This window comes from Etheostoma cragini, chromosome 8, assembly GCF_013103735.1.
Source record: "Etheostoma cragini isolate CJK2018 chromosome 8, CSU_Ecrag_1.0, whole genome shotgun sequence".
In the NCBI taxonomy this organism is placed as follows: Eukaryota; Metazoa; Chordata; class Actinopteri; order Perciformes; family Percidae; genus Etheostoma; species Etheostoma cragini.
In genome coordinates, this window is record NC_048414.1 from 19,482,162 (window position 1) to 19,509,606 (window position 27,445).

A 27,445-nucleotide genomic window follows, 5' to 3' on the forward strand; every position below is an offset into this window, starting at 1 on the left:
ACACTGTGGTCATCTTTACTTTCAGCAGCAGAAACATTGTGTGGCAGCTTGGCAGGAAAAGAACTGTTAGTTGGCGTATGTCAAGGATCAACAGTGGCTTTGTCAGGGAGGGGCTCATCTTTCAAATGACAGATTTCAGGATTCTAGAGACTTGAGTGGAGGCCTAAGGATAGGCAAGTTAGCAAAAAACCCACTGGATGGCAGAAATGTCCCAGTGAGGAATCAGGAGGTAGTGAAAATTCAGAACCTCTTTTTTCTCCCTTTTATTGAATCCTTGTGTTTCTTTTACTTGCCCTGCAACAAAGTAAGAAAACTAAATCTCAAAAATATTCAGGGAAGCTGACATGTCGCTTCCTCCCTACTGCTTCAAAGAGATCTCATCTTAATCCTCAATGAGCTTTACTCTATCTCAGCAGGCGTCCGCTTTATCCTCTCAACCCACTGTCCTCTTTAAGCATGTAACAGTACAGCTCCAAACAACTGAGTTGATATGAGATGGATCAGTTATTGAGGCTTCTTTAAGGAGACAATCATTTATTTCATAGATTATATCTGTGATCTTCCCATTTGACACCTAATACACCCATAACAAATGAATGTAATTTTTTTTAATATAGTTGTAATGTTTACTTTTCTACTCTCTGACTTCTGAATATCTCACTTCCTTTCTGATTTTCATCTATTTTGCCGTCACACACTCATTTTCACTCACCCATTCACCTCCTTGCAATTCAGGTGTGATCTTGGGAGCTGTATCAGGGACGTTGCTTCGTGTCGCCTCCCCGATCCACCCAGATATTGTCATGGTGATTGCTTTTCCCGGAGACATCCTGATGAGAATGCTGAAGATGTTGATCCTGCCTCTCATCATCTCCAGTTTAATCACAGGTGCAGTGTAACTAATTGCTAATTGCAAATACATAAGTTGTTACAAGAATATTAGATATTTCCAAACTTTTAATGATGTGTTTGCATTGCAGCACATGTGAAGTTGAATTTGACTACAAGGGAAAATAAATACATTTTTTATTTACATCTTTCACTGCTGTAATACTAAAAATACAGTTATTGCTGTAATTCTGATTCTGAAAACCATAATTGACCGTTTTTAATAATATTATATAATGGACAGTGTTTTGCATCCAGGGCCACACTTTTATTCAATAAGTTCAAGTATGACCAGGTAAACACAAGCTTGTCTGTTTTGTCTGCAGGTCTGGCAGGTTTGGATGCCAAATCCAGCGGTCGCCTTGGCACCAGAGCCATGGTCTACTACATGTCCACCACTATTATTGCTGCTGTCTTGGGAGTCATCCTGGTGTTAGTCATCCACCCTGGCAACCCCAAACTGAAGGAGCATCTGGGCCCGGGCGAGAAAAACGATGACGTGTCCAGCTTAGATGCCTTCTTTGATCTGATCAGAAACTTATTCCCAGAGAACCTGGTGCAGGCCTGTTTCCAACAGGTAATGGAGGATGAAGATAACAAGTTAATGCACATGATTTGATGCTGCAGTTTGACTGTCAGTGCAGGTGCTAGATGCTTAGAAAGCATGTGCTATCTGAAAGTCACTGTTAGTCTTGGATGACTAGCATAACTTAATATGGAATATCATGTGTAGTCCAATATCTAGTTAGAGAGACTGACAAGCTTGTATGTCTGGAAATATGTAGGTTTGTACAGAAAAAGAACCCTAAACTTAACATAGTCTACGGTTTATTAACAGAGAAATCTAAATTCACAATGGAAATTTGCAAATATGATTTTCAAACAGAATGGAACATCATATCTGATTCCAGTGGCCTATTGGTCATCAAACTCACAATCATTTCTTCCTTTAACTCAGATCCAGACCGTTACAAAGAAGGTAGAGGTGGCCATTGAGGAGGATGTCAATGCCACCACCATGGAGGGCCTGGTGGCTAACATTACCAAGGATCCTCAGTTCATTGTCAAAAAGTCACTGCAGTTCAAAAGTGGCATGAATGTTCTGGGTATGTAACCATCCATAACCCATGTACAATTAACTTTGAACAAGACTGAGCTGCTGACGCCTCTGTGAGGATGTAATTAGGCACAGCGATGCTTTAAGCTAAATGCAAATATAAGCATGCTTATATGGTCACAATGACAGTGCTAACGTGCAGATGTTTAGAATAGATAATGTTTTGCATGTTCACCATCTTAGCCTAGCATGTTAGCTTTCTAACATTACCTTGTTAGCCATGGACATGGCAATTCATCCAATAGTTCAGATAGTTCAGCCTTGCCCAAATTGGTGGACCAACCAACCAGCATTGCTGTTAGCATGGTTAAAAAAATGAAAACAACATTTACATTATTACATTTACAGAGTTTCACAGTAGCAACCATCTGAACAAACTGAGCGTTTGTTGGCTGTAAATGTTTTAAAAAATCACCAAAAATTGATCCTCTCATGTGGTAGTCATCTCACTTGTCTACACTGGTATTTCAAAGTTTGATACATTTATGATTTTCTGTCACAGGTCTGATTGGTTTCTTTATTGCATTTGGCATCTGCATGGGCAAGATGGGAGAGAAGGCCAGACTCATGCTTGAATTCTTCAGTATCCTCAATGAGATTGTGATGAAACTTGTCATCTGTATCATGTGGTTAGTATCACTAAATAATCTCATTGACTCATTTTGAAACTCAATTAATTTGGGTCAGAAATAACTGTTGCCAATGCCAAGTTATTTCTTCAGTCATTACAGCATATGAGAAGATCAAGTGATCATGTGAAAAATAATTTGTGTCTTTGCAAAGGCTGTATTTATGGTAGCTATTAACTAAAGATGTTTTGATCTCGTCAGGTACTCTCCCTTTGGTATTGCCTGTCTTATCTGTGGTAAGATCATCTCCATCAAGGACCTGGAGGTGGTGGCCAGGCAGCTGGGCATGTACATGGTGACTGTGATTATTGGCCTCATCATCCACGGAGCAATCTTCCTGCCCGCCATCTACTTTGCTATTGTCAGAAAAAATCCCTTCACCTTCTTCCTGGGCATCTTCCAGGCCTGGATCACTGCCCTTGGGACAGCCTCCAGGTCAGCATAAACATAAGTGGGTAGTTGTTTCTTGGAATTTATACGGTGATGCTAAGTATAACCTACCTTCTTCTGCTTTTCCCTCCAGTGCTGGTACACTTCCTGTCACCTTCCGTTGTCTGGAGGAGAACTTAGGTATTGACAAGAGAGTCACTCGTTTTGTGCTCCCAGTCGGTGCCACCATCAACATGGATGGAACTGCTCTGTATGAGGCGGTTGCAGCTATCTTCATTGCCCAAATGAACGGCATCGTACTTGACCCTGGTCAGATTGTCACTGTCAGGTCAGGAAACACTCATTATAGTTTATCCATGTACTTTAAACATGTATCTTCATAAGTTGTCATTTGCACTGCTGAAATCCTTTTTATGAAATATCAATATCATGTTGGTAAATGCTGACCTTCCATTATATTTCAACAATCCCTATATGTAAACAGGCTTCTTAAGTGGACTCACACAGAAGTCAGACTGTGGTTCAAGAAAAGCTATTCTTACCAGTAACATAACAGTAACGTTTGTAATTCCCACTATTAAAAGAAGGTTTGAATGGAGCTCTGATGATACACAGTTAGCTTGTAACAGTGAAACAAAAGGCGTCTGTGGCTCAAAGACAACACTTCAGAGAAGACATTTTCAGTGGACAAAATAAACCACCGGGAAGAAACCACTACATGTGCCAGTGTTGTGCTTCATGCTAAGCAGGACAACACCAAACAAGTATATGTAACTAGCTTTCCCATAATGCTCTTCTGTTAATAGAGTGAGTCAATGATGGACGAAGTTAAGCTTGACATTTCCAGGGCACATCAATTCACGAAACCCTCAAATTAAACATCCTGTCTCACATTTAAACCTCTCTTCATGTGTGATGGAGGACCCACTCTGGGTCTCTTCAACTGCGGCTCTCCATACAAGTGTCATAGAGAATAAATGTCTCCATCTGTAGCTATATGGTGTAGCGATTTCACGTTCATTGGTGTCTGAGCTGGGTTGGTTGTGAAGGATGGGGTTAGGTTTGGTAGGTGTGGAGCATGTGATTGAGTGCTGCTTTGCTTTTTCTTCATCCAGCCTGACAGCCACCCTGGCCAGTGTTGGAGCGGCCAGTATTCCCAGTGCCGGCCTGGTGACTATGCTCTTGATCCTGACCGCTGTAGGTCTGCCAACCCAAGACATCAGTCTGCTGGTTGCTGTTGACTGGCTGCTGTGAGTTTGTCAAGACAAAAACATAGTTTGCTTTTACATTGAAAAAAACCCCAACTTGTATGATTTCCTTGTATGATGAGGACGATTTGGAGTTTAGCAAACCATCTTTTTATCCTGGTGTCTCTCTCCTCAGGGATCGATTCAGGACATCGGTGAACGTGGTGGGTGACTCCTACGGTGCAGGCATCGTGTACCACCTCTCCAAGGCTGAGCTTGAGGAGTTGGACGCACACGCAGCCAAATCCGATGACATTGAAATGATGACAAAGACCCAGTCTTATTACGATGACATGAAGAACCACCACGAAAACAATTCCAACCAGTGCGTCATAACCTCTACCGCTACCGCTAGCACAACCTCTACCGCTACCGCCACTGCTAACAATTCTGTCGTAGTAGATGAATGCAAGGTACAATTAACGCTTTCGGACATAGAGACTTCTATATAACCCTCTTTGTTGTTGCATGCTCACCCTGCACGTTTGCTTGAAGTAAAGCATAGAAACAACAGATGCATGTGTGTGTATTTCCTTTTTCTGGAATAGCAGCTTTTGTGTTGAACGAAAAGCGCCAAAGGTTATTTAACAAATGAGGAATCCTGCTCTATAGTTAGCTGGATCGGATGACTGTAACTTGTCAGGGATTGGCTCTCTCATTCAAAAGGAAGAGCCAGATAATCCTCATCATGACCCTGAGGAATTATTTAGCAGCCCTCTCATCTATCAAAAGTTCACACTACATCCGTTTTCCAAAAAAAAAAAAAACGCCTCGATAAAATAATGTTTTCCCTTTTCTCTAATCATTTTCACTCATTTTCCTTTTGTTCAATTTAATGTCCAGTGTGGTAACTTCTGTTTTATTTTAAAATGTAGGTGATTATAATTGTTTGAGATTTATTTCCAAAGGTTAAACCTTCCATGTAGGAGTTTAAATGAGAGCGAAAGTGTTACAGCTAATTAGCAGTTCATACATTACATACATTACACGTCGACCACGCTGTCAGTGAGTCATTCCCAGTTAGGCTTTGTTTTGCATTTTGACACTAGCTATTTTTGCCCATTGTGAGAACTGTGTTGTGAAACTGAAAGCTGTGAAGTAGCTCACATATTGTAAAATATAATGTGCTTTGAATTACTTTGAATGTAGTCCAGGCTTTTAGAATAATACATACGAGTTCAGAGTGCTTGTTCACTGATACACACACACACACCCTGGCAGAAAAGGTCTACTGATGAGCCTACTCATTTATTAAAGGACGAAAGGTGTTGCCTAGCAACGTTGGCAACCTGTCACACAAGTCCATAGTCTGTCCATAGTCAAAAGTTATATCCTCCTTTCTAAATCTCTATTTATTAACTGACATGTATATCTAAATGTGACACAAAAGCTTGCGATTCCCAGTATTCACCATGACTTTCTGTTGTCTGCTCTTTTTTTGCCTGTAAATAGTATGTGTCCCATTTCTAACCCTTTTCTCAAAAACTTAAACCACTGTTAGAGCTTGCAAAATAACTCAAAATCTAACAATGCATTCATTCAGTAGTGTGTGTACCTTGTTTTCCATGTAATCTGTCTATTTTGCAAGTATTTATTGTATTTTTGACTGCCTGTTGAGTTTTTGGATACCATAAATAATGACTGTTCCCAGGTCGGTAAAGGAAATTGCAGCCTTAGGACTACCTCAGTGGTCGTACAGAAGCTCCAGTATTCCCCCATAGTTTTTGTAGTTAGCAAAATAGATATGATGAATAAGCGGCAGTGTTTTAATTGCCTAAGTACCCACAATTACAGAAAAATATGTCAATGTGTGAATAATCTCATTATCAAGAATAGACAGAGACCACTAAAGTTATATCAAAGTTCATTTTAACTTGTGAACACAAGGAGACATTTTCCACACTACAGGATAGAACAGAAAATGCCTAACTGGAAGCTTTCTATAGCCGATTATTTAAACAAAGTGGTTGTTAATACAAAGCCATATCAAGTTGATGTTGTCAGTTTATCTCATTGGGTGTGGGAATCTCCTCCGCCTGCTCTGCCCCCCAAAACAGCCCGTGCCTTTCACAAGGACAGAAGATGGCTCCATGGCTTGTTTAGAGTTACAGGATAACATGGTATTATTATGTAAACAGTTTAATAATAATCAGAGAATAAGATTGTATCATCATTTTTCTAACACAATGTCATAAATGGTATCCTGGCTTTACAGTTATAAAATGTTGACAGTCATGTGTGTTATCTAAAAGGTTTACATCTACATATAACTCTGAAAACCAAAACATAGCAGAATTGATTGTTAAAGTTGCTTTGTTGATGGCATAACGAGCAATAAATAATAGTCAGCCATGCTCTATAAGCTACGTAAGTTTGATAGACAAATTACCAGACTGCTTGACTAAAATGTAAGTGGGAGCACTGAATCAATAATGAGGTGTTACCTTTGATCCAAAGTTTAATGATGAATGAACTGTGTTTTTTTCTGTCTGTGGCTTGGATCAACTGTTTAGATTGCCCTGCTAACTGCTTACAGGTAACCTCAGCCACTAACGGCTCTGCTGCGGAGTGCACGCTTGTTGACGAGGGACCATGGAAACATGAATAATGGCAGCACAGAGATCCGCCGCTCCTGGGCTCCACAAGCTTTCCTATCTGGTGATAAAAAAAAAAAAGAATGAATGAAAAAAAGTCACACGAACAGAACTACTAAAAATATTTTTTTTTTATTGTAGTTTAGTTTTCTTTTTCTTTTCTTTTTTATTAGTCCCTTTGAAGGTTTTTTTGTAACTATCTATCTGACTGATATATAATACTAATTCACATAACCGTGAAATAATAACAGTGGATTACTTTACCTGTTAGAGCACATTATGTCCATATAGCAGATACTTGCACAACATACTTCAAGGCTTGGGGAGGGAAGGAAGAGAAAAAAAGTTAGATAAGCTATTCCTAGCAATATACCGGGGCTCTACATTCATGAGAGAACGTGTTAAGATGAGAGAAGTGGCTGTGTAACCTGGGATGTACTGAGATCATCTTCCATGTTTCATCCGGGCGATTCATTTTCTTATGACAAAGGATGAGTGGGAGTTAAAGCATTAATCATGACAACCAACGTAATGTTTGTACTCAACCTCCCTGCTTTATATCTCTGTCAGTACCATCAAATTGTGTGCACAAAGCCACCGCGTTTCCTTGTCAGCTCAGTCTCTCATCTAAGAACATCACTTTTGATTCTCAAACTGTCAGAGACTTTTAAATGCATCTGACTGCATTTGCCCAGTATTACCCTAGCCCTGAGGTCCAGCAAACTGATGAAATGGTAGGAGGTAGGGAGAACAGTAATGAACAGGAAAACCATACTGAGCCTCAACACACAAGCACAATCACAGTGGAATTATAAAGCACAAATCATACCATGGACGCCATCTTTAATCCCCCTATTTGTTTCCCTTTTTTTGGCTACTGTAAAGGAAAGGGACTTTGTTTCCTTTTGTCACCTGTGGAGTGAGATATAAAACTTGTTTGTGTGTGTCTGTGTGTGATAGAGGGAGAAAGAGAGAAAGAGAGAAAGATAGAAAGATATATATATATATATATATATATATATATATAGAGAGAGAGAGAGAGAGAGAGAGAAGGAGAGAGATAGAGCTGGGGCCAAGAACATGACCAAGTCAATTATAGGGACCAAACAGGCAGAAAATCAATCAACTCACAGAGGCCCTTGGCCGGCCTCCATGACATCGCTCACAACACATGTTTCTGTTTTCTTACACTGATGTCCAAAAACTGGCTGGCACACCACCTGGTAGATACCCCATCATCTGAGGAAGCCTAAAAGCTAAGAAAACCACTGCCCAAATTATGAAACTATACTTTCCCTTCCTCCAAAAAAAACCTTTGATGCCATTGAAATGAAAAGAACATATGCGCCAAAATGATTATTGTAAAAGTAAACAATAATAAATAATTGACAAATCTGAACAATTTTTAGCACAAAAAAGATGATATAGAGCACAAACAGAGCTATAGAGCACAAATAAAGCCAATGTGTACCATTTGTCATGCACATTCCAATCATTCTACGTTGACACTGATCATTTTCCAAATTTAAAGTGCAAATGGTGTTTTCATTTACATTCATAAGTTCAGCAAAAGACACTCAGGCATGTTTACTCTTTTACAGAACAAAAATGTATTCCTAAAATGTATACTTGCTCACTATAGAGCTTCATAACAATGGCCTCCTAACAGCACAACTTTTGAATCTTTTAAAAGCGTTGACTATGAAAATGGTGACAATTCCCAGCAAAAGTCTTTGTTGAAAGACAGCAATTTTATAATATGATAATATGCCGGAAAGGGACGTTTCCTAGCACATACAAGGAAACATACACATAGGCCTACTTCAGACAACATTCCAGTGATTGAATGATGCTCCTGCACACTCTTTGAAAGCCCAGACACAGCTATTACTGACAGAAACAGGAAGATTAAAAAAGAAAAGAGAAATACAGGAAGAAGCAGTGCAGCACTCAGCTGTCAGAAGGATTCTTGCCTTGCACAAACAGAGACAGATCATTGATAGCACAATCTTTCGGGAGGCTTACCAGATTCTTGTTTAGGCAGACCTAAAAGGGTAAACAACATTATATTTTAGCCAACAGAGCTCAAGACTGTTTCTACAAACCCTAGATGCTGCAGCTGTGTGTCCATATTGGTGCAACTAGTTGTTTTCTTTTAGGAAACTCAAAACAGATCAATGGACACTTCACATGCATTATGTCAGAATGTTGCCAACTATCAGGTAATAAGAATACACATTCCTCTCATAGAACCAAATGGCTTAAAAAAAACTTGCAAACAGAAACCATGCTGGACTACTGGCTGTTAATCTTTTTTATTATCCTGTGGAGTGAGAGGTGAGACTTGTTTGATGTGACTGTGGATTTGATTTCTTTATCAGTATTGTGTCCTTCTCACCTGTCTTGTTTCTTTTCATGTGTGCTTAATGACAACCTTGCCTTGAAGATGTTCACTTCAAACGAATGCCAACAACAAATGACAATTAAAGTAACTTTAGGAAACTTAACAAAACACCTAGCACAGCACTTTGTTCTTTAGACCTCTTTTACTTTGCTTCTATTTAGCTTGGCAAACAGAAGTGTGCTTTGCTACATCATAAAGCACGCTCGGTGTTCTGCAGTACACACTGCACAGACTGAGTCACAACACACACACACATGCACACACACACACACACACACACACACACACACACACACGCTCACACACAGATTCATATTTTTTTTTGCCAAATGCACACATAAAAAGACACACTCTTAAACCTCGAAGGTCACTACATTTGTAACTGTAATCAGCAAGCTGAGAGCACAGCACTGGCGCCCTAATGGGCCCTTTGAGCCTGATATTTTGAGCTTCAGGAAAAGAAAAATTTCTCCAGTTAGGAGACGATGCAGACCATAGTGTCATCGATGGGGATTGAGTGTTGGACCACTATAATGTTCAAACTCACGGTTTTAGAAGCATGGATAAAATAAAAATGATTATTTTTTTGCACCACCATCTTAAAAGCATGATATTTTGAAGTGCCTCCTTGCACTTTGTGTATATATTGTAGGTAACAGATGTTTTTTTGTTCCTTTTGTTTTCTTTTGGGGGGCATTGAAATGGTATATAGAAATATAGTTTCATTGCTGTGACATTTTTAATGTAATCCTTTAGAAAAAAATTATATCATCTACGTCCTGAGTAAAATTAGATTAGACAAAATATATAGAGAGGAAATTGTGTAATAAATTGCTTGTTTTTTGTTATTCTCTAATAGCTGTTAACTAGTTGTTTTACTTACCTGTCACACACCAATATATAAATATCTTTTTTTTATCTAATGTAAGCATTTTGAATGTTTGTTCCATGAAGATATAAGCAGTGTGCATTCATTTTCATTGTACATAAATAAATATATAATTGTTCTGTTCAGTGGCGATGCAGAATTTCCGGAAATTATAGTGATCCTGAAGCAAAGACGCTGGTTGCATGACAAAGAGAAGCAAAAAGGTCCCATTTGTCCTGTATTTAGGATAGAGTGAGGAATCCAAAAACAGCCTGGTAGTTGATTTGAGTGAAAGAACAAACATTAGATGTGTTCAGTTTCATGTTACAGTATAAAGCAACATTCCTCAGGTGACCCATCTGAAGCATTTTTTCTTTTCAATGAAGAAAACTTAGGCGCCCCTGTTTACCTGATGCATGTGCATTTAAAGCTGCATGACATGGAGTTCCGGATCTTTGAGATTCTGCGTAACCCTGTCTACGTGCCACATATTCACACATTTGACCTCTGACGTGCCATCAACTTAATGGAGATTTATAGAAATCCCACTTGGTAAACTGTCTTTACTCCACTTGCCTTCTTTGCTTTCTACACAGAAACCATATACACACACTGGAACTTGCTAAGCTAAATGGTATTGATGAAATGGAACTTGATTGACACAGTATTTTAAATTAAAGAGCCAGTACTTCTTCAATCTTGTCCTTTTCTACTGCAGTGTATCTTTTTTAAGAAACTCCTAAAAAGAGCTGATAACCTGTCTCACTCTTGCCTACAACGTGCTTTCCTTATCTTACTTTTCTAGGCCTTCCCTCTTTGTAAAGCTGTTGTAATTTTGATGTAAAGGCAGAGTGTATGTGTGGGGGGGGGGGGATACACTATTGAGAAGAAAAGACAAAAAAACACATTAATTCTTTCCTCCGTCTATATGGTATACATAAAAAAAGCTGTTTCTACATATCAATAAGTGTTGTACCTTTGGTGTACATATACAAATATAACTAATAAATGTTGATTCATGACTAAATATTGGCTTTTTTGACTGTGTGAATTTTGACATCTTGTCACACATACATTTTTTGTGTCTTTTTCATACTTTCAGTTGGTGCAATTATGACTCCCACACAGTCAGGACAATCTTGTCACCTTTTACATAATATAAATAATAGGAATATTAATAGACACGTTGTTATAGGGTCGTTTTGACACAGGGGCTCGTCCTTAGACCTCAGAGAATGTCACTGTACCATTAACCAGAAGGACATTTGTTATTAATTGGATATCCAATAGAAATTTGACAATAGAAATATCTTAACAAGAGTGAAAAACATACAGTAGTTTCTACATCTATTTATGTATTTTAGTTTTGCAAAAATATTGTACATTCTATCAAATTAAACAAAAACTAATTTGTTCTTAACAAACAGTTATAAGCTACTTAGATATATTAGAAACTGCAGCATTAGACTCAAAATAAACTATACTTAGTCACTATTATGCCAAATTATACTGTAATAAGACACCAAACAGCTACTAAATGCTGCTGTATACACCACTTAATGCAACTAACCTGGGCTTGTGAAAAAGTAATTAGACAACACAGGCTGTAATTAAACCAATATATCACATAATCCCCAAATGACACCAGACCAATTACAGTAATGCCGTGTCACTATCCAGCCCTGGTAAAATTAGGACATGTGTACGTTCTGTTGCATATATGCTCTATATTCAAGATGCATAATTGATAAGATTCATGATTGATTCCATACTTTTATGAAATGATTACATCATTTGATGTAAAATTAAAAATGTAAATCTGATGTGATTAAACAGAGTTGACCCACAAAGTACAGGAATATACTGATAACAGGTAGAAAATTATCATAGGCAACTCAAAGGGTTGTAACCACAAGTGCATAGTCCAATGTTTATGATATCACATTTCTGTCCCTATCCAACGTAAGCGGATGTCTCTCACTGGGATGTGGTAAAATGCATTCAAAGTTATAATTATTGACGTCTGAAGCCAAAGCAAAAAGTCAAAGAGACTAAGCTAAAGTGCAACAGAAAAATACGCGCAACCTCTTTCAAGATCCATACAGCAGAGGGGAACTGCAGGTTCTTTCATTATTCTATCGTCATTGTTATGTGCGACACCTCTGAGATTGCATATCAGTCAGACATTTAAGAAATATTAATTATAGAACTTAAACAAAGTATACGTTCGCCCATTGAGCAGTATACCAGCATGTGGTCTTCGCTGCCTGCATCATCTAAAGACAAAGGCTAAGGCAAAAAATAGAGAAATAGATGACAAAATTATATAGTATAGAAATGGTATTACAAAGAATGCATGTTCTTCCCAACTGTGCATTCATTGACTACATATTAATCATTTGTGAAGGCAGCCTTACGTGTGAGCAGCTGCTTTAGAACAGTTATGATTGAGCGCAGTGTTTATTCAACGCATGTTAAATGAGCAGTTTTTGTTCTCTTTTCAATGCTTGTCAATGAAGACAGCTTGACTATACATGCAGTTTAACACTGTATGGAAAGATGTCATCTAAATATTTCAAAATGGCCGTCTTTATCACAAGTCTTTGTTTCCTGTGTTAACATGTTCTCACATCACAACCCCGGTGCCATAGAAACCTCCCTTCCTCTTATGTGGGGGAAATGTAACCACTCACATCCCACTGTCATGCCATTCACTTGCTCCTTTTTGTCTTCACACATACAGAATGATCAGTGAATGAGCACACCACATTCCTGCACACCTCTTTCTATTCACATTTATTTTCACTCATGGCTTTACAAATCTTTTCAGCAACATATTTTGTAAATGTGTCATAAAACCCGCCTATACTAGTAGCCTACTTTTGCTACTTGTTGTCAAAAAGAGACGGAAAAAGTCAGATAAAAAAAAAAAAAAACAGTTTGCAATCGCTGAATGTATTGCAGCTGATACAGAAAAACAGGTAGAATTAGCTGTCACACAGAAATTAATATTGGTATGACATGATGCATGATATATTTCACCAATGATAAGGTCAACAGGAAAAATTGCAGCATTTTGTTTACATGTGTGAAATTTACAGGGAATGGCGCAGTCAGGCACACAAGCTTCATTGATCAAACCCCTCCCACTCAGGAGCACACAGACGACATTGTCACAGCCCCTCTTTTATGAAGCCATGCCTGCCGTTATCATATGTGCTATGTAGTTAAGCATCTAAAGCTAGGCCGCTGCCAATCACTTGTCATGGTTGAGCTTAAATCTCGGAATCAGAAAATGATAAATTTATCCAATTTCTTTTTTTGCTCTTTCTTTCATCAATCAATGTACATGCTGTGTATTTATAATGTGTACATCATCTTTATTATTTTACTTTTCCTCAGGATAACACCAGGAACTTCACAGCATCATATTCCCAACCTAATATAAAGGTATACCATATTAACTTAATTTACATAAATGGAGCATTAATTGCACAGTTCTGGATGCTATACATCAAATTGATTCATACAATATGCACTCCACTTTTGACTATTGCAATATCCATTCACTGAACTGTTTACCTCTGTTTTCTTATTAAATAACTCTCAAAACATGACACATTCCTTTATTTAAAAGGGATACAAAGCCCCTTTTTACCAAACAACATAAAGCAATAGCAGCTATTGCTAAGGCATTTCCAAAACATATACTTTATATACAAAGATCAAGAGAAAGGGAATCCAAATTACATAAATCAAGGTAGCAAAGTCCCCAGTTGTCTTGAAAATGGAAAAACCAAACTCCAGTCCACAGCCAATGTCTGAAATATACACAAGGTTAAAACAATAAGCAATAAAAAACAAAGACATGAAACACATGAAAAACACCAAAGGTTGTTTTGCTCCAAATTGTTATTATTATTGTGTCTGTAGGATCTCCAAAAAAGCCCAATTCTCATCACTGATTTGTAATTTCCTATTTGGGTTGAAAGGCTCTTTACTGAAGGATCCGTCACTTCGGTAAAAAAGAGAATCGTTTGTCATCAATGTGTTCACTTAATCACCCCCTCCCTTTAAAACCCATGTCTACCCAGCCCCATATCTTCACCAAAGCATATAACTCAAAAACACAAAGACACAAAACACATTCAAACACCTGCTATGCACCAACGCATAATACACTGCCATGCATCACACTCTTTGACTGTCATTCAGTCCTAGCTAACCTGGTGCACCAGACAAACAAAATGCTGCACATGTTGGTTTCAATATCCTAGTCCCCACTGAGAGGCAACAGTTTCACACCCAATACAATACTTTGTACTTCAGTTAGACAATCTTTCTAAATAACACACATTATACCCTTACTCAGTGTATATCCAGTGCTGACCACCAAAGCAGTTTTTATCCCCAATGTATGGAGCCCCAATCCCCCATCTGTCCAATCGACCGAATCTCCTCACTTCATCCCTCCCTATATCCTCACCTACTTTTTCCTGTTTGCCTCTACACTCTCCTCTCTCACGCCAGCTGCTCTTTATCTGGCGACTCCTCTAGCTTGATGACGGTGAACTCCTCTGTGTTGCCGTTCTCCTGGATCTTCTCCTTGTTCATGAGGGTCACCATTTCCTGCTCTCTCTCCTGGGCGTGGGAGCTGGATGCTGATGCGGCAGTCCCGTTCCCTTCTCCGCTGTCTTTGGATGTGATCATCAGGGTCTGACGTTTGCCGCACCAGCTGCAAGAGCACATTCAGACATTTATTTATTATTAATTTCTGCCATCCCCAAGTCTGTAGCAAAATATGTGAAAATTGGAACATTGACTATTGAATACTGTGCAGAGTAAAACATGTGACATGACAGCTCTATTAGTGCACGATTTACACACAAAAAATCACACCTCTTTCTTTTGGCAACAGCTGCGCACACGAGAAGAATGGCAGCAACTGCCACAATCACTCCAATGATTACAAGCCAGTCTGGAGGGTGAAAAAACAAGCCATGAGTCGAAAGACTTAAAGCTGACTCAGAAAGAAATAAAGAGTGGACTCCAACACTATTCCCAACTTATTCCTAACTGTTATCAGTATAGACTGCAGGGTCGTGAGGTGTGTAAAGTGGCTCCTTACTTGATGAGCTGCTCCTCTCCTGTTGATCCTGCTCAGAAACACCCGGACCCATGGCCTGATCATTGCCATTAGGATGTTGTTGTGCAGCTGCATGTCAATAAAACAAAACATATGTATACTCTTTGTAAGGCTGCAGGTTTTGGGGAGCCCGATACTGCCAGCTGCATAGTAACTTGTTTTCCCCTTTTGCATGATCTGTATAACTCAATTATTATTGTTATTTCAAGTCCCATTTTTGAGAAAATCCAACTAATTCGGCTGACAGATTTGATCTGAAATGGAAATCTACATATGTTCGAGGGCCTTTAATACACACTTTTGTGCATATGGTGTGTTTGTTGAATATACTGAGTCTGATTGTTATCCCTCTTAGAAACAAAGAAATAATAAATCCGCTCCCCAGCTCAACCTAACACAAGGGGGCGGCATGTCTTCCTAAAGTTATTTAGATCCCCCCAAAACTTCATTTTTGCATTTGATGCCAGTATGTGCAGATCTGGGAAATTTTTTCCATGTATTTTAGTTATGAAAAAACACTAGTGTCTACACTTTCTATGATTTCATTTTTTAGTTTACAGAGGGTAGACAAAATAATAGGAACATTGCAGTATCACACAATCCAAAACTGACTATGGAGTTGAATCAGCACTAATTTTCTCTGATACTGTCTCCACAAAAACTGAACATACTGTACTGTGCTGTGGCACCAGAGAGGTGCTTTTAATTGCATGGCTATTGTACAGGAATGCATTGCATTGTCAGGTGTTGTTTTTTCACTCATTTCCTGTACACCATAGTGAACGCATGTTTTAGATTTGTAGCAGTGATGTGTTTGTTTGTTTGATTATTGCTTGTGTTTTCCTTACACTCTGTCCTGGCATCATCTCCGTCTGGATCCATTTTCTCTTTCCGTTTCTCATTTTCGGTGGGAGGTTGTGTTTCATCTGGCTCTGCAACAAGTGCTGTTGGAAATGCTTCCTCCTCAAGTGGCATCATCCCAGATCCAGTGGGCTGGTCAAACTCCCCATTGCCATTCTCACTCGCTTGTAAGGGGGGTTCTTCACTAAGAGGTAACTCTGTGAAAGCCTGTGGCTCCTCCACACTGGTGACAGGTGACAGGGTAATTTCTTCACCTTCCTCGATGGCTTTCATGGGGTCAACACCCTCACTACCAGAAGCATCATCATGTTGTGTTTTCGGAGCGGTCTCTTCCTGGCCCTCTGATAGTGTTGGGTGATTGGGGGATTGGAAAGGATCATAAGAGGTTACAGTCAAAAATAACTATTGATATGTTTTGTAAGAGCAATATTTCTTAGAAGCATGGTGGTATCTATCTTGATATCATATTACAGCGTTCTGAAGCCTGTTCATGCTTACTTCTGTAATTTAACTTATTTTTACTTTTCATATTTCAATTAATCCTATCATCTTGTCAACATTAATGTAGTCCGTACCCTCTGTTAATAATGGCAATTCAGCCATATTTCACACTTTTTGGGGCGGATGTCCGTCATCTTCCGTTTTCTTTGTGTTGAAATGTTAAACTCCAGTGGATTTTTGGAGGACTAAGGGTATATCCAGACAGCTGGCAAGACCATCAGTCCAATCTGAGTTTTCTGGCGCACGACTAAAACGACTTTTGAAAGTACACATGTTCCACTAAAATAAGTTCCTTTCCCAGGCTATTTTGCGGTAACCAACACCGTGGCTCTGAACCTTCCTTTCCTCCCATCCCAGAATGCTGTGTGGACTAGCCAGACCCTCCTCCGCAGTGCTGTGGGGGATGATCTGGCAATGCGACACTAACATTAATGTCACAATAATAATGCATTTTTATACAAACCACATGCATATGAGCATATACATGCATGTTGAGTTTTTCACTGTCTTATGCTCAGACATCCCCCATATAGTTTTACAGCATAACGTGTATTAAATAGTTAAAGCCAAAAACAGTGTTGGGGAACCATTTGCACTCTGCAGTATGTCGTGCATAGATAGGATCTGAGAGGGTGTTGGTGTCGACTATAAAAATTAGATAATTTTGTAACTAGACCAAGGTGTTGTCTAAGAGGTTTCTTTTGGGTTTCTGTGGTTAAAGATTTTCATGTGCAGAGGGTTTATGCATTCTGCACTGGAAGCTTGAATTTCCATGTTTGTTTCTGGTTAATTCCATGATAGATAAATATAAATAAAGTTTCAGAACTTGGAAATTTTGCATGCTTTTAAATGTTGACATTCTTTACAATTTTTAAGTTGGTCTAATGATAGAAACAAATTCAACCGCTTTTAGTGAATGATTTAGAGCTTTGGTTTCACATTACTGTATATTAGTGCTTAAACTTTTGATATATGGTGGTAAACGGGCACTATACGTATAACAATAAGGTGGGGGTGAATTATTGTTATAGTATATTGTACTAACCTGGTGCATCTGTGGGTAAGTGTCCTTTTTGGTCTACATTGGTAAATGTGTTGTTACAGTCCATCTCAGGCCCAGCTGGCACATGGGGGAACAGGAAGTCAATGTTATCAATATGAAGAGGCAACTAACAACAGTTCTATGTGATGCAGACTGTACATTTACATGACAGTGACAGCTTTGGACTGCACTGATAAACAGCAACTGACTAAAGTCACCTTTTTCATCATAGCAGTAGGCATCAAAGAGTTCTTCATTTTTTACATGTAAATTAATAATGAAGCCAGTCATGTTCTTTGCACAGTTTTCATGGTGCGTGTGTCTGAGGATGGCAATGCTCGCATTACTGGTCCAACCGTTCCTGAAAGGACACAACAATATTATTATGAGAAGACATATTTTGACACAATTTGTAGCAAATTGGGACATTTGTTGATACAGAATGCTATTTATCTCTAAGTAGCCAGCTCTAAACACATTCCATCATATTAAAAAAACAAAGTAATTCCCATTCCTCAGAGAAGTAGACTGAGAACTCAAAGAACACATTTCAGATTCCTTTATTGAAAGTCTACCACATGACAAACACGGGTATTGTGTTGTAAAACTGGAAGACCTTCTTCCTCTTTTCTGGTTTTACATCTCTTGAGGAAATGCACCCAATATGGACGTTATCACTACATTCAATGGGTGTTTGGTTTCAAATCAGTTGAATAAAGAAATAACAAGTTTTAAAGTTTAAAGTTTAATTGTGGGATTTTATTATGATTTCTGACTATGAAAAAGAAGTATTTTTGCTGTGACATTTTAGAACTAAAGAAGATCCAGAAGGTGAAATGGTAAAGATGTGTGTCAGGGCTCCACTCAAGGCTTCTGAGAACATCTTGAGAATTTTGGGGCCTATATATGTTTCATCATAAATGTTCTGCATCTATGAACGGAATAGTTTTTTTTTTTTTTAAAGCCTTCAGGAAATTAAAAGTCACCAAAACGAATAAAAAATAACTATTAAACAAAAGTTTGTGCGTTCACCTGCATGTTTCCATGTTTTCATCATAGGCCTTCTTGACTTGTTCTGGACTCGCCAAGATGCTCTGCAGCTGCTCGCACACCTTCTCAGCCATGTCAAAGGTTAGGGAGTGACGGCCTGCTCCTTCAGCAATATATACCCCAGCAAAGCTGCAGCTGCGGGTATTCACTGTTGGGACAGGGAAGGAAACAAAATATAGATTCAGTGTCTTACAGGACTCATCATCATTTTACCATTTCACATTGTATGGGGGTGGAAGTAGCCTGCAGGTTACTGTGTCTGTCCTTGCTTGTGTTCTTTTTTTTTCACTATAGCACTTGAAATGTATAGTCTAAATCATTTCTAGCCAGTAACAGGGTAAAAGCCATGTAAAATCAACATGTTGTTTCATTTTGTTTATGTCTTCAAAACTCATGTAGCTTGAATCCTCTGTTTAAAAAGCTGATAGGACACGCATAGAATAAAGACTACAGAAAGAATTCAGATGCTGTGGGTTACATATAGTAATGGGAATTAGTATGATTTCCTAACAGAGAAAACCAAGCTATGCACTCAATTCAACTACCATATTTTCCATTCAGAAGTTGCGGTTTCACAAAGACACTCTGATGGTGCACATGAATGCTTAAAATGTAGGCTAAAAAGATCTTGGTTTATACATGTGCGTTGTCTTTTTGGATCATGTCGAGTCATGTGGCAAATGGTTTGTTCAGATGAGTTCTTTGCAAGCATCATGAGACAGGCAGCATGTACAGTGTTTAGCCCCCAGGTCTCGCTAAGTCTTTTTAGTTCAAAACAAAGCTTGCAAACAAGTCTTTACATAATACTTAGAGGCAGGAAAGATGGACAAACGTATGCAAAGACACATACACTGTATGATTTAGATGCCTGGCGAAGGAAAACTCAATCATGTCCGCACAAGTAAAAGTTTCACTACACTAACTGACCTCTTTCTCAGAAGGTTTAGCCCTAACAAAATGCCACCAAACGCACACAGTGTGTCTCTCGTGTCGTGTTTAGCCCATTTGCTTAGGTTTGCTTGACTAAAGAAGAAACCTCAGGCAAATGACTTTCCCTTGTTGAAATGAAGACAAAAATGCAAACTAGGCCTAGAAAACGAGCAAATGAAAAGGCAGCATGTGAACAGTATCTATACACATGCAGAGCGCTTTACAGTGAAAAAAAAATGTAGTGGTTGGAATTGCCAATAAATAGCTTTTAGGGACTGAAATGAGCAAGGGATCATTACATGTAAAAAAATAAAAGAGAGAGACACCACCCGCATAGAAAAAAAACTGTTTAGTTCATGGTCATTTCTGTGAAAGTCTTTTTGGAAAGCATCTGATCTCCAGTATATATGTACACTGAAATAAAAGAAGTTATATTATGGACCCTGTAAATTTGGACTTTCAATACTCATCAAACAAACGTATCAGTGCAGTAAATTGCACAGTAGCTGTGAGTGTCATATCCTGTTATTTAAAAACTCAAGAACAATTTGCATGAGCGACACCGCAAATCATGTGAATATTTATATTTATTATTTATTATTCTTTGTGCACAGAAGAAACCAATACCTGCACATCTGTTTGGTGCATGTTTAATGTGACAGATGCACAGGATGTGAAAGATATCTAAGGCAAAGGCACCGAGCAACAACTGACTTGTACAGGAAACACCACACTACATATAGTGTTGTTTTAAATTGCTGAGCACCATGCATTGAAGCATCGGGAGATGGAAAACCTGCAAACACACCTGCCATGCAGTTTTTTAACAAATAAATCAACCGGTTAAATAAAGTAGCTACCATGCCAATTTGTTTGATCTCATAGTTTGGTCTCCTGTAGGACCATCACACACAACTAAAGTGTTTGGGATTTGCAAAAAAGTTCTCCTCAAGATTTCTACACTAAAGATATAGAGCCCTATGGTTTCTCACATGGACAGTGTTGCACAGTTTCATGGCAAACAGAAAATATGAATAACAAGAAGGAGAAGAAGACTAAAGTTAAAGGAACAAATCATGTCCCCTCCCTCTTTCTGAGCTGCAGTTAAAACCTGCTGCCTCAAAACGTCCAGTCATCCCTTGTCAGATATTTGTATCCCAAGTGGGTACTACTATACAAGATATGCCTCAACTTTTATTTTCCTACGTATGTAGAGAATTTGTGAAATAACTATTGCTGCTGTGGCCATGTTTATCCCTTTGCTATAGAGAAGCCTGACTTCTCAAAGACTAGATATGATTTCTTTTTAAAGTCCCTCCATTTTTCCACTTGCTGTTATGAGTAAACAAAGCGCTAGCAGCAGCAGGAAGTTGAGCTTTCTGCTGTCAGTGGCAGTTGGACGACAAGCGTTAGTGCCAGCTTTTATCAGAGAGTTTCAGTTGTTTGCTTCTCTCTTTCAGACACACACACACACACACACACACACACACACACAACTGAAAGAACCTCAACGCATGCTGCCACATGGCACAGTGTCCCTGAGTGCAAATGGGTAAAAAAGAAGACCTGGCCTTGCAAACCTGCCCGGAGAGATCAAAGGGAGCATAGCTTACCATCAGTGAGCTGAAAAGGGGGCTGACATGAATCTGAAGAGCATTCATTAGTATGCAGAGGGAACAGTCATGGGTGTCTTTATACAGTTAAGAAGCCTGCTATGTCGAAGCACTGACTCTCCCAAAGGCTCCATTGTGATATAATAGTGTTGAAACCAAGGATACTGCAAAGTCTGGGTGTACTAAACCTGAGAGAAAAGGGGCTTTAGCACAGCGTCCTGCCAAAATCACCAGCTGCTCTAGAAGTAATAGACAAGCCTGTCTCTCCACTCTCACTCCACTTTCTCCCCCCCCCCCCCCCTTTCTCCTTTCTATTGTTTTCTCTCATTACCCTCTGTTTGTCTTTTCTATGCCAGCAATAAAGTAGAAATTTCCCCTTGCATGCAGGTGTGCAAACATAAAGGCTGATCACAGACTTACATGCACACACACTTGAACGTTGGCTGATCATTTCGGTTATAACCTTAATAGAGCATGGAGCACAGCAAGAGACCCTTTAAACATAGTGTTTTGATATTAAGATTAATAACTCAAAGAAAACACTGACTTTTTTATTATCCTCTTATCTGCATTTTTCTCTCTCAGGTTGTCTTTCTTAGATACACCTTAATGAAAATTTTTGCACTGAAGTTTCTCATATCGTGCAGGAATCCAACGCTGGAACAGAGAGTCTGTACCACTGCTATTGTAACATCCTTTTAGCCATAGTTCATCAGGTGGTTTTGAGAGAGACCTTGTTACATTGCTTCAGTGTTCTGCATCATCACATTTGAGTGAAGTTGTCCTGTCAGAAGGCATGTCTTTCCCTCCACTGGTCACAACAAATGTCCCACTGGGCCAGTGGGACAGGTGAAACAGGATATATGGTGCAAAAATATTCCTGCACGCACACACACACACACACACACACACACAGTTACCTGAAGGTCACAAGATGTCTCTCACTATCAGACTTTCTTTCTATGGTGCCATTTCCCATCTGACCATTTCCTTGAACCTCCACCCATTTTATACGTACACTAACGCTACCTACAATCTTCAAATAAAACTAGCATGTGCACACTTTTTCTTTTTAACAAACGTTAACCTTTAAGCTTTCCCCTAAATTAAAAAAGGTTTTAATGGATGAAAATAGATCAAAATAATCTGGGATAAGACGTTTGACCTCCAACATTCAAAGACACACTTTAAAGCCTTCCTGACACTGCAGAAGTATTTCATTGGCTGTTTTTTGCTAGCACTATGATCTGTTTAACTGTGATATTTTAGCGAACAGAAAAGCACTTTTCCATCCAAATAACGTTTTGTATAGTTGAAGTGTTTAGGATTTTGGAGCATATCATTAGCCTGTGGTTATTCATTGGGAGGCAGTTAGCCTAATTTAGCACACCGATTGGAAACAGGGAAAAACACCTACTCCAGCTCACTCCAAAGTTCAAAATTATGTCTAAGGGCTAGAGCTAGGGCTAAGCTAATAGCCATAGCTCCACATTAAACATACCAGCCCGAAAATGGTATCAAGGTTTTCATCTAAGTCTCGGATAATGAGCAAATTACTTTTAAGCAAACTTCCTTTAACTATTACATTAGGTCTATATATAGAAAACTAGGAAATAAGGAAACTCTTCCCTTATCTACATCTTCCCAACAAGTAATTTGTGCTTAAAATAAAGTATGGATCCATTATAATCTGCTGTTATGCTTGATGATCCAGTGATTTTGAAAATCCCTGCATAATGCAGGAGGATGTGTGTACATTACAGAGCTCATTTGGAGCAGTTGTCCCATGGACACAAAGACTTTAATGAATGTAGAGTTCAGCGGTGTGGTTCTGGAAGTAAAAGTGCCATTGGTTTTCTCAATAAGGATTTAGATTATCAGCCATGGGTGTGCTAGTTTTGCAGAGAGATGTGTTCAGGGCAACAAGCTTAGCACAAGCTGCGGCAGTGAGAGGCCAATGGGTAGGGGACCGAACAGGGCGAGGGGTGAGTATTGAGTCAAAAACACATGACCAGAAAGAAGCAAGGGTGGGGCCAGACCAGATGTCATGTGACTGAGATTGGCTGGACCTTGGTGACATTTGTCACAGTTTGGATCAATGTCAGGGAAGATGCAGGCAGCTTACTTTTAGACCAGTGAACTCTGTAAATTACTTTGCACTGTAACACTCCATGGCGAGCGCAGACGGACGATGAGTGGACCCGATACAGGGCATAATCCCAGGCAGCCAGATTTAAATCCGCAACAAGTTTTGAGAAAAAACAATATCTCTGACTTGCAGATATCTACAGAAATGATTGGGCTTCAAATTGAAAACCTGAGTTGATTGGTCAAAGCGAGCAAATATGCCAGTAATGTAAAGCTGTTTTATTGACACAATCCCCAGGTCTTTCCAAGTCAAAAATCGCCTTGTCAATAACTGATAGAGTTAACAGAGGGTTAGAATGTACTGGGGTTAAAACATACTGTATGTTGCCTGTAGCCCAAAGTGCAGAAAAACTGGTTCCAGATGCTAAAGCAGTTTTTCAATACCACACTACTGGAGTGTGTGGTTGGTGATGAAGTCAGGGGAAAGCACAACAGGAACATCAGATAGAAGGGACTACATGAGGCTTCCGGAACCTGCAGCCATGGTGGAGATTGGCTTTGGTGTGGCACTCATGCAATATTGTTTTAATGTTTGCAGCCAAACTCTGGTTGTTTTTGTAGAGTTTCTTTTTTGTTCTAGAGGGGGGTTTTGTTCTAAATAAATTGTGAGATTAAGCTATCAAGAGAGTGGAAAAAGTGTTTAGGGAGGAAAATAGGTATGCACTGGAAAAGAAGATACAAGATACAAGAACTTGGGCAGTACACTCATTTTAATACAATTCATTTGCCCAGCGAGAGACAGAAGCAAGAGTGACCAACAGTGGACATCTTTGGATAGCCTGGCTAAAAGAGGGGAAGAGGTTAGATGGTAACTTTGAAAAAGGATAGGCTGTGGCCACCGCATTGACTGGCATAAGTTTGCTTTTATGCAGATTTAATATGTGACTTGAGATAGGCCCAAAGTCTTTTAACACAGTTAGTACATGGGGGATAGATTTGTTTGGACAAGAAAGAAATACGAACAGGTCATCGGCGTACAGGGATATCTTATGTTTTATGCCGCCTCTTGAGATGCCTTGCATCTGACTGGAACTGAGGGCCACCGCTAAAGGTTCAATGGCAATGGCAAACAGAAATGGAGTGAGTGGGCAGCCCTGTTGGGTACCACGTTCGAGAGAGAAATAGTCAGAATTCATTATTATATTTTATACATTATTATGTTTGTACAAAAGCTTAATCTATGATATAGATATATTGCTGAGGCCAAAACGTTTCAATGTGTGAAACAGTTGGGCCACTCCATACAGTCAAATGCCTTTTTGGCATCTATAGAAATGATAAGTTCAGGGTTGTGAGAGGTTGTGGGTGAATACAGAATATTAAACATTCTGACATTATGAAAGGGATGTTTGTTCTTTACAAACCCTGTTTGGTCTGCGGTGATGATATTTGGAAGGATACAATCTAGACTTCTAGCCAGCGTTGTAGCCAGTTTTTTGACATCCGCACAAAGCAGAGAGATAGGGCGATAATTAGTACAGCACAGAGAGTCTTTATCCTTTTTCAATGTAAAAATGATAGTAGTCTGACGTAACGTGAGAGGGAGTGTGCCACTTTGCAAGGATTCATTAAACATGTTAAGTAGCAGTGGGGACAGTGCATCTGCAAATGTTTTAAAAAACATTGTCAGGGAAACTGTCAGGGCCAGGGCATTTCCTATTTTGCATAAGCATTGAAGCACTCCTACATTCAATTGTTTTAAATGGTACGTCCAGACTAGGTGCCACTTCAGAGGTGATAGAAGGGATATTTGAAGAATTAAAAAGTTTTTGCATTGTATTTTGTTATTCAGGCACTCAGTATGTGTAATTAATTAAGAATAAAACTCTCTGAACTGATTGTTAATGGTTTTGGGGTTAATAGTTGTTCCAATATCTGTGTTAATCTGGTTGATGGGCCTTGATGAGGGGGACCGCCGAATTTGGTGAGCAAGCGATTTACTAAATCTATCTCCAAACTCATAGCAATTGTGACGTGTTTTTAAAAGGCACTCTGCCATTTCATTGGAGGGCAGAATGTCATATTCTGCCTTCTTTGTGAGTAGTTCTTTGAAAACCTCAGCACCAGGTGCGTCTACACACTTTGACTGCAGCTCTGCCATATCCTTGGAGAGAGAGACTTTACTTTAATATTTGTCTGATAGGCAAAGTAAGATAACATTTCACCTCTTAAGTAAGCTTTACATGACTACCATATAGCTGCTGCAGATTCATCCGGATTGACATTAGTAGATTGATTAATTGTTTAATTTTGCTAATAAAATTGGTGTCAGAAAGTAATAGTAAATTAAAGTGCCAGGGAGAGAGGGAAAGAGAGCTGCCTGGCAAGGAGACATCCATCACCACGGTTGCAAGGCTCATAAATTACAATGGGAATGTAGAAACACAACGGGACGGAGGAGAGGAGCTTATTATCAATGAGAAAGAAATCTATTTGTGAGAACGTGCCGTGGACAGGAGAGAAGAATGAGAACTGCTTGGTGCCAGGCGTTTAGATGATGATTTAGATAGAACACCAGGCCTGTTAGATGAGCAATCAAGCGAGGGGTCAAGATATTGACTGTGTGGGTGGAAATGTAGCCTTTATGAATATCCCCACCTATGCCCGCTCACAACTCACTGCCAGAGAGAAGGAATAGAGCACATGTCTGGGTCTAGCATTGTGGATTACATCAGTGACACAAAAACAATAGAAAAATACACTGACAAAACACACAACAAAAGAAAACTTACAAAACAATGACAAAAACACACCAATCTTCCCCCAAGCAATCCCCTAACCACCCAAAAAACATTGCTGCTGCAAGTAATAGCTGCAGCATGAAACTCACTGATTCAATGATTAGTATAATTTGTTACTTCCTCAGATCTATTGCGATGATCCCACTTAATAAACAGGGAAAACATCAACTAGTGCAGACATTATTTTGAACACATGTCTGCCATTGTCTTGCAATAGGCTACTGCAGATAACGTTATGGGAAGGTGGTTGCAAATGGACCCAAATTGCTGCACCCAGCGCTAGCGCATAACTAACATGATAATGTCACAGAACAGGACTAAACTGGAAAGAGCACACCTCACCTTTGCACATATTGAAGGCATTATTGATTCTGTTCATTTTACATAGGTTTGTATATGGGTCCACTGGCTTGCGTTTTTTGGTTCATGTGCTGGACCTGTCTGCCTCCAAAACAGACTGGATCCATATCCATTTGCCTCTGGGGAGGGTGATACAGAGCGACTCTGCTTGTTAGATCAGCACCTCAGGGCTATAGTCTAGGTAGAGTCAAATCCTAACCCCGTCTGCAAGCCTCACAGACAAACAGGTCCTTAACTTGGAAGCGATGGAGGCGTATGATGACAGGCCACGGCCTCTCTTCTGTAGGAAGCTCAGAGGGTGAAGTGCGAACAACTGTGCTAATGACATCTAATAGCTGAGAAAAGAACGCAGTTGGTTGTGACCCCTAAGTTGACTAAGGTAGGCCAACAATTATGATGTTTTGGCGCCTACTGTGTCCCTCCAGGTCGCCCCTCCAGTATTTTGCATTTTTTGAAATGTCAATGAAACAGTTGAATGGGGGAAAACACTTCTGGAACTAGAGCCATTAAAAAAAGTGGGCGGTCACTGTTGAGCTATGAGGAGGAAAGGCAGACAGGGGGAGTGTGGGCAAGGAGCATAAAACTTACAAAAAATGTTTAAAAAAGCAATTAGAAGGTTTAATAGCACAAAAAGGTTAACCTAAGGGTAGTTTAATCACTGTCAAAGGAGTTATACAGTATAGGGTGGTTGATTTGCATAGGAGGGTACATTTACTGGAGAAAGCAAACACGTGTCTGAAAGTCACAGGTGGCAGGGGATGGTACTCAGAGCCTTTACAAGGCACAAGCCCTCTTTGTCAGGGCCCATTCCACAGGGCCCCTGATCACCGCTCACCTTGAAACATGACACAGGTGCATGTAGGAGGGGTTGTTACGCCAATGAGGCACACACGGCCACATTTCCAGGAAGTCCAGC

General features: G+C 39.4%; 2 protein-coding genes across 6 annotated transcripts in view; one reads left to right on the plus strand and one right to left on the minus strand.

Moving 5' to 3' along the window:
• The window catches only part of slc1a2b (solute carrier family 1 member 2b), a 29,351-nt gene extending 21,655 nt beyond the window's left edge, over window positions 1-7,696 (plus strand). The window contains exons 3-11 of one of the 3 annotated variants that reach the window (XM_034880199.1): window positions 736-888; window positions 1,215-1,465; window positions 1,847-1,994; window positions 2,508-2,634; window positions 2,836-3,069; window positions 3,158-3,352; window positions 4,140-4,274; window positions 4,408-4,684; window positions 6,808-6,879. In XM_034880199.1, coding sequence (XP_034736090.1) covers window positions 736-888; window positions 1,215-1,465; window positions 1,847-1,994; window positions 2,508-2,634; window positions 2,836-3,069; window positions 3,158-3,352; window positions 4,140-4,274; window positions 4,408-4,684; window positions 6,808-6,879 — 1,592 coding nt within the window. Of the gene's footprint in view, window positions 1-735; window positions 889-1,214; window positions 1,466-1,846; window positions 1,995-2,507; window positions 2,635-2,835; window positions 3,070-3,157; window positions 3,353-4,139; window positions 4,275-4,407; window positions 4,685-6,807 lie in introns of all 3 variants that reach the window. The other 2 variants (XM_034880200.1, XM_034880198.1) reach the window with 2 other exon arrangements.
• Window positions 7,697-12,917: 5,221 nt separating this feature from the next.
• The window catches only part of cd44b (CD44 molecule (Indian blood group) b), a 16,708-nt gene continuing 2,180 nt past the window's right edge, over window positions 12,918-27,445 (minus strand). The window contains exons 2-9 of one of the 3 annotated variants that reach the window (XM_034880202.1): window positions 18,720-18,894; window positions 17,906-18,048; window positions 17,691-17,765; window positions 16,132-16,488; window positions 15,266-15,352; window positions 15,037-15,115; window positions 14,624-14,872; window positions 12,918-13,958 (exon numbers count right to left, since the gene is read on the minus strand). In XM_034880202.1, coding sequence (XP_034736093.1) covers window positions 14,659-14,872; window positions 15,037-15,115; window positions 15,266-15,352; window positions 16,132-16,488; window positions 17,691-17,765; window positions 17,906-18,048; window positions 18,720-18,894 — 1,130 coding nt within the window. In that variant the 3' untranslated portion in view covers window positions 12,918-13,958; window positions 14,624-14,658. Of the gene's footprint in view, window positions 14,873-15,036; window positions 15,116-15,265; window positions 15,353-16,131; window positions 16,489-17,690; window positions 17,766-17,905; window positions 18,049-18,719; window positions 18,895-27,445 lie in introns of all 3 variants that reach the window. The other 2 variants (XM_034880205.1, XM_034880201.1) reach the window with 2 other exon arrangements.